General features: G+C 39.7%; 1 protein-coding gene across 1 annotated transcript in view; it reads right to left on the bottom strand.

Moving 5' to 3' along the window:
* Positions 1 to 495: 495 nt before the first annotated feature.
* si:dkey-32e6.3 overlaps positions 496 to 7,218 on the bottom strand; it is a 34,644-nt gene continuing 27,921 nt past the window's right edge. The window contains exons 4-6 of the mRNA XM_034172164.1: positions 4,316 to 4,476; positions 3,467 to 3,599; positions 496 to 1,796 (exon numbers count right to left, since the gene is read on the bottom strand). Coding sequence (XP_034028055.1) covers positions 1,620 to 1,796; positions 3,467 to 3,599; positions 4,316 to 4,476 — 471 coding nt within the window. The 3' untranslated portion in view covers positions 496 to 1,619. The remainder of the gene's footprint in view (positions 1,797 to 3,466; positions 3,600 to 4,315; positions 4,477 to 7,218) is intronic.

The following is a 7,218-nucleotide window of genomic DNA, read 5'->3' as shown; positions in this document are numbered from 1 at the left end:
ATAGCTGCGATTGAAGCTAAACTGATAACCCACCAAAAAAAATTAGCAGAAGCTACAGCTAGCCGATAACTTTCAGTATGTTAGCAGTCTAAAAATTATCAGACCTAAATTTATTGAAAGATAAAGGTCCGCTGATGGTTTCAAGCTAATCTGATCATGAAAACATGAGCTTCGATAATTTGCGGATTAGTGTTACTGTGCCCACCATTGTGTATATATAGTTTTCTGTGGAATAAAGCTAACTGCATTTTCAAATAACAGTTAAAGTGATTGTTGTCATGTGACTTCCCTTTTCCACTTCAGAATCTGGGAAACTCATTGTATCAGAAGATACTGAAGAAGTTCAATCATCAAATGGTGGGTGACAGAGCAAAATACAAAATCATATCCACCACTGAAGGGCTCCAAATAAACAATGTTCAGGTTAGGGTTAGGGTTAACAACAGCGCTGAGATACAGTGGCAAAACCTGAAACTGTTACTTGATTCCCCCCCCCTCAAAAACCACCACAAATCCCCGTACACATTGTCACAGTGCTGACAGTAGTGTTTGAGAACTTAATTTGACATGTGCCAATAGATAAGACTAAAAGGGATATACATTCAAGAGAATCTGAGGAAATTCCGTGTGAAACATGGACAAAAAAAACCAAAAAAAAAAAAACAATGTAAGAAAAATTCCACTGGTATCATCAAGCTGCCATCTCAATGGACCATAATGTCTGCATTAATTTCTCTGAATAACCTGAGGAAAATACTACAATGAAAACTCTCTGGAAGCTTAAATATATGTACAAAAAAAAAAAAAAAAAAAAAAATCAATCCCTCAAACATTTCACATGAACTGAAAAGAATCGCAAGGCCCAAACTCATTAACCAGTGACGTCCCTCTGTGGACTATCATAGTTAAAGATCAGAACTATGAACATCTCTACATCATTAACAGTGCTCAGCGCTCAGACACTGAGCCATATTTTTATTATTCTTTTCTTTTCTGACTGCGCTGCATTTATATAATAAACACTATGACCATTAATATTGAATCATCACCTTCAACTCAAACTACTCAAACTGGAACACTTATTTCATGATATTCAAATATTCAAGCGATATGTCTCACTTCTGAGTGGATATAAAGAAGTTAGTTTTTTCTTCCTAAGAAAAAATTAGCTTTAAGTGAAAAATGGCTCTCCAGCAGCACGTTCTCTGAGGACGACACATGAAATGCTGAAACAGAACCCTGTGGATTTGGCTCACTGGAAACCAGATCTGACCCCAATTATACTATATGGCAGAAAATTCAGAGAGGACAATTATCCTGTAGCACCATGAGTCAGAGAGGTTGTACTACAGTGGGAAATTCTTGTCATGCAACTTTGGTACTTAGTTAGATTGTACTTAGTTAAATTCTCTTTTTGCGGGTCTTCACTAGGTCAGCAGAAAGCCCAGTTTATTTCTGGAGTGCATTTACTGCTTGTTGTAGGGTATCTGATGCCCAAGTGCCAAACTCCCAAATCAACCTTGTGATTGGCATTTGGGTGTATAATTGTATCTACAGTCTACTGCATATGTCTGCTTTGGGAGTGCAGTACTCTAAATTTCAGACTGTTGCATCATTTATTAGCCTGCCCCCTGCTGGAGATTTCTGTCATAGTTATCCTGGCAGACCCGGATGCACTGGGTGAAGTAGTTTGGGTCAGAAATGGCCCGGAGGAGGTTGTTCTGGACTAATGTGATGTCATACAGCTCAGCAGTGCAGGCTGTACGTGTTTTAGTGCCACCTGCATCCAAGAAGACCTGAGAGACAAACAGAACAAACAGGAAACAGGGCAGAAAGTCGAGATTAGGTCTTTGGAGTTTTGAGTCGGCCACAGTATCATCAGGCAGTCACTAAAACAAGTTCAAATGGGAGACGGCTTTAATATGGAAGAAGTATTGATACTCATGATATCACAGTGTTTAGTTTTATGATATGAGAATCAAACTTTAAAGTTCAACTGCTGCCTGAAACAAGCTGGACATACAGCACTGCTTGTACAAAGTCTAGATACTCCAGAAAATTACAGATTCATGACTTTTTCCAAGCACCTGCTTGGCAGGTCCACTGATCTGAATGAATGCTTTTGTGTGAACGGTCAGTAGTTTCATCACCTGACGTTTATTTCACTCCGTCTGTTCGCTGTGCTGCTTCTGTGCTTGGTCAGACTGACGTCACCCACCAAGAAATGCTGAGTAAAATGTTTTCCGGAAATGTACAACCCCAATTCCAATGCAGTTGGGACGTTGTGTAAAATGTAAATAAAAACAGAATACGATGATTTGTAAATCCTCTTCAACCTATATTCAATTGAATACACCACAAAGACAAGATATTTAATGTTCAAACTGATAGACTATTATTTTTGTGCAAATATTTGCTCATGTTGAAATGGATGCCAGCAACAAAAGCAACAAAAGACTGGGAAAGTTGATGAATGCGCAAAGAACACCTAACTAGAAACAGGTGAGTGTCATGATTGGGTATAAAAGGAGCATCCCCAAAAGGCTCAGCCATTCACAAGCAAAGATGGGGCGAGGATCACCCCCTGGTCCTCTGACAGAGGACTCTGTCAAACAAGCAGTTACTTAGAGAGACTCAGATGAGGAGCGCCACTTCCATTGTGAGGGTGTCACTTATTACTTTTTGCCCACTTGGCACGTTTTTCTGGAAATGGAACCCTGTGGCTGCTGAAGGCCAGGGACACCCACACTACATCTGGCTGCGGCAGATGGCTATCTGCCTGGGTGGTAGCCATCCAGGACCTAAGATGACTGTAGTGTGGTTAATGCAGTGACACTTGGCACCACTGCATGCTCCCAGACCTGATTTGACTCATGGCCAAATCTGTACGAAGGTTTGCTCAAGTTACAGAGTCACACCCAACTACATTCTGGATTTATTCAAAGTCCAATCATTTTGGGCTGGAATACCTGTTCCCCTCTGCTGTCCTCCCCCCAGCACCATCATGCTCTAAATTTTTGGGGAGAGCTCTGTGCAAAGAGCTGTGTGGCTGTGTGCTACCAGGCTACAGGTTGGTCACCTTATAGACACTATCTCCATGCTATAAGCTAAGATGAATCTCTATGATGAGTCTGTGCAATCACTTACAAAGAATGTATTTAAAGTTTCATTGATACAACAGAAATGTGCATGTGCACTGTTTAAAAATAGTTTTCAGTTACACTATCTTTTATTTTAAATACAGTGTAGGTCAACAATGCATTACATCTCCACTGTCCCTTTTGTATATTGAACCCAAAAACATGAATGTTGACATGTAAACCACACTGTATGAAAATTTCAAAAGTTTGTGTGAATTCAAAACCACTTGCATGCTGTGCCATAAAACTGTCAATGTGGTTTCTATTTATATGGTTGCCAAAAGTAGTCAAGAGAATTAAGAGTGATGTGTTGTTAAGCCATGTACCATGGGACATACGGCAGTGTCCTCATCATTGTGGCGAATGTTGTCATCTATAAAGATGTGCTGGACATGCTGGTCAAAAGGATCAACCCACAATGGCTTACCACCACGGATAGAGAAGGTGTTCCTGGCCCACCTAGATGAACAGAAAGTAAGAGGAACATTTAAGTGCCAATTTGTGATACCTGATTGTGTAAGTTGGTTGTGCAAAAATAAATAAATAAATAATTGGCTGCAGGGTGTAATTGGTGGTAAAGGTAGTGTTGAAGAACACTGTGAGCAATTGAGGAAGCTTTAACGGCATTTCAAAACATTTATCATTGTTGAGATAAATTGGGATCCAAAAAAAATGAATAATCAGCTTTAACTGGTGCAAACTGGAACTCATCTTGTGTCAAAGTAGGTGTAAATGGACAATCTTGTACAACATGCAGTAATCTGCACGTACAACACAAAACCCATAAAAAGCATGGTGCTCTCTTCAATAGAAGACAGCTTTAAGATTTCAACAGAGACATTTTGCGTTTTTTTTTTTTTTTTTTTAAGAGTGGGAAAAAAATACAGAAGTAGCATTTTGTGCATGTACACATGTACACTACTATACACTCTGGTGTATTCAGCAATAATCGGTTGCAGGCTTATGTGAGTGGATATAAAATAGCAGTTAATAGTAAGAACTGCAATTACATCTGAATTTTGCTGAACATAAATAATCTGGCCCAGTTTGGGAATTGGGACTGAAATCTTAAATTAGTAATGTAGACCACCTGAAGACAAAGTGAAAGTATTCTCAGGCGGAAATCTGACAACAACAAAATCAGTATTAATAATAACCAGAGCATTTGGGCGTACCAGTCAAAGTGATCCTGGAATCCTCCCAGACCTTCTACTGAGCTGAAAAACTGATACAGGCCTCTTTCTCCATCACAACTGGAAATGTGTTCTTCAGCCCGTCTTAGAGAAATTTTCCCTTTAGCACAGCAGATCTTTCCCGGCGTTGGATTCACACTTAACTGAGTGAACAAGATGAGAATTCAAGAAGATAATAATAACCATCAAAATACAGTACATATTGTACATAATACTGACAACATTAAGGAAGCTGATTTTATGGACATTTACATACTGTATATCTGTATGTGCAGTATACTCTGAAATGGAAAAAGAAATAAATATCCCTACAACGTCTAAATATAATGCAATGCTGAAATACCCTCAGCCGTATGAGCATTGTGTTCTTTATAATTTGCAATTGTTTAATTCATTATTAAGATCCTGTTCTCTTACGTACAATTTGTACATGTTCAATAAAGCCCCTCTATCAATCAATCAATCAAAAACAATATTTACATTTTAACAGTGTCTGCAGGAGGCTGTGTGTGTGTGTGTGTGTGTGTGTACATGACATTTTGACAAGAGCAGAAGTTGTGCAAATCAAGGAATACTTGTAGATCACCCTCTGTGCATTTGCTGGTATTAATGAATTTAACTCCACAGGAAGTTAGCTTTGAGTTAACGGACGTTAGCATGCACACTAACGCCACAAAATGTCATGTAAATGACTGCAGAGGTGTTATCAGGTTATAAAAACAGCATTTTCGGTTTTAGAAGTGTTTATTTCTCGCGAGCTTTTACATAATATATGACAGAGAATGTACTGACACACAAACGAAATGGAGTTTTGCAGCTAGCTACCAGCCTGTGATGTCACCATGCGAAATGTCTTGTAAATACATTCAGAGGTGTTATTAGCTTCCAAAAATGGCATTTTTCATTTTACAAGTATTTACTTCTTGCTAGGTTTTAGATAATATATGAGAGACATGTTTATAAACACACAAAACAAAGCTGTGTTGGAGAGGCCAGACACTGACGTCACGGGGCAGCTCTACACTGATTGGCTGTCACGCCTGCCATTCAGAAACAAAACTGAACAGATTGAAACAGAATGTGACTTTTTAACCTCTTAAAATATGTCGATTAGCCATCTTTGAACTTGCCTAAGGTTTGTATCACAAGAATGACTGAAGACTGCGGCAGTAACAGGACTAGACTTATGCTGAACACAGACAGAGAGAAGGACAGACGGATGGACGCAAAGCCTTCACAATATACAGCCTCAGGTAAAAAAAAATCACAAGCTGCTATCTGTTCATAAACAAATTAAATGCGTGAACATTTTTCACCTGTAAAAATACTGTTTAAAAAACTGCCCCACATAGATTTAGCGTAGAGTTTTTAAAGCATTCCTGGAGAAAGTTGAGTCGATTATAAAAAAATGTTCTCTCATATCCATTTGGCTTCCCGGTTCTTTATATTTGGCAAGTATCTTCTTAATCTTCAAAGGACGTAAAGATGAGACAGACCCAGTCTCATACAGTCTTCATTGCCCTGAAGCTTTTAACCAAGAGTTAATAAATTTTTTACATCACATGAACAAAAATCAGGGATAAATCAGTTTGATTGTATTTTTGCATTTAAAATTACATCTGAACCAGCTTTACAGGAAATTTAGATAATTATTAATTGAGCTGTTATATCTGACTGTGAGAGCTGCATTTGTAGCACCATAGCTACAATAGCAGGTTGTACTCTTCCAAGCACCAATACACCATGTTTGTCTACTTTGCTTAGCCACATGATACAGTGGCCTGGAAAAGTGTTTGGCGTCTTGGGATTTCACACATTTTAATTTGTTTATGCCATTTCAAATACAAAAAAAAGCAAATTAGGCTTCTCAATATAAAAAATTCTATTATCTTCCTTAAAGTCAAACGCAAAGCAAATCTCTGCAATTTGATCTTCTTCTTCTTCTTCTTCTTCGGCTTTCGGCTGTTCCCGTTAGGGATCGCCACAGCAGATCAATCGTTTCCATCTCACCCTGTCCTCTCTATCTTCCTCTGTCACACCAACCACCTGCATGTCCTACCTCAGCACATCCATAAACCTCCTCTTTGGCCTCCATCTTCTCCTCCTGCCTGGTGGCTCCATCCTCAGCATCCTTCTCCCTATATACCCTGGGTCCCTCCTCTGCACATGTCCAAACCATCTCAATCTCACCTCTCTGACTGTCTCCAAATCGTCCCACCTGAGCTGTCCCTCTTATATGTTCATTCCTAATCTTGTCCATTCTTGTCACTCCCAAAGAGAATCTCAACATCTTCAGCTCTGCCACCTCCAGCTCTGCCTCCTGTCTTTTTGTTAGTGCCACCGTCTCTAAACCGTACAACATAGTTGGTCTCACTACTGTCTTGTAAACTCTCCCCTTCACTCTTTCTGATATTCTTCGGTCACAAATCACTCCTGCCACCTTTCTCCACCCACTCCACCCTGCCTGCACTCTCTTCTTCACCTCTCTACCACACTCTCTGTTACTTTGAACAGTTGACCCCAAATATTTAAACTCATCTACTTTCACCACTTCTACTCCTTGTAACTGCACTGTTCCACTGGGCTCCCTCCCATTCACACACATGTACTCAGTCTTGCTTCTACTGACTTTCATTCCCCTTCTCTCCAAAGCATATCTCCACCTCTTCAGACTAGACTCAACTTGCTCTCTACTCTCACTACGAATCACAATGTCATCTACAAACATCATAGTCCATGGGGACTCCTGTCTGATCTCATCTGTCAACATGTCCATCACCACTGCAAACAACAAAGGACTCAGAGCTGATCCTTGGTGTAATCCCACCTCCACCTTGAATGAGTCTGTCATTCCGACTGTGCATCTCACCGCTGTCACACTATTC

This window comes from Thalassophryne amazonica, chromosome 6, assembly GCF_902500255.1.
Source record: "Thalassophryne amazonica chromosome 6, fThaAma1.1, whole genome shotgun sequence".
In the NCBI taxonomy this organism is placed as follows: Eukaryota; Metazoa; Chordata; class Actinopteri; order Batrachoidiformes; family Batrachoididae; genus Thalassophryne; species Thalassophryne amazonica.
The sequence above is the reverse complement of the archived record's forward strand: the minus strand, read 5'-3'. Positions and strand labels throughout refer to the sequence as shown.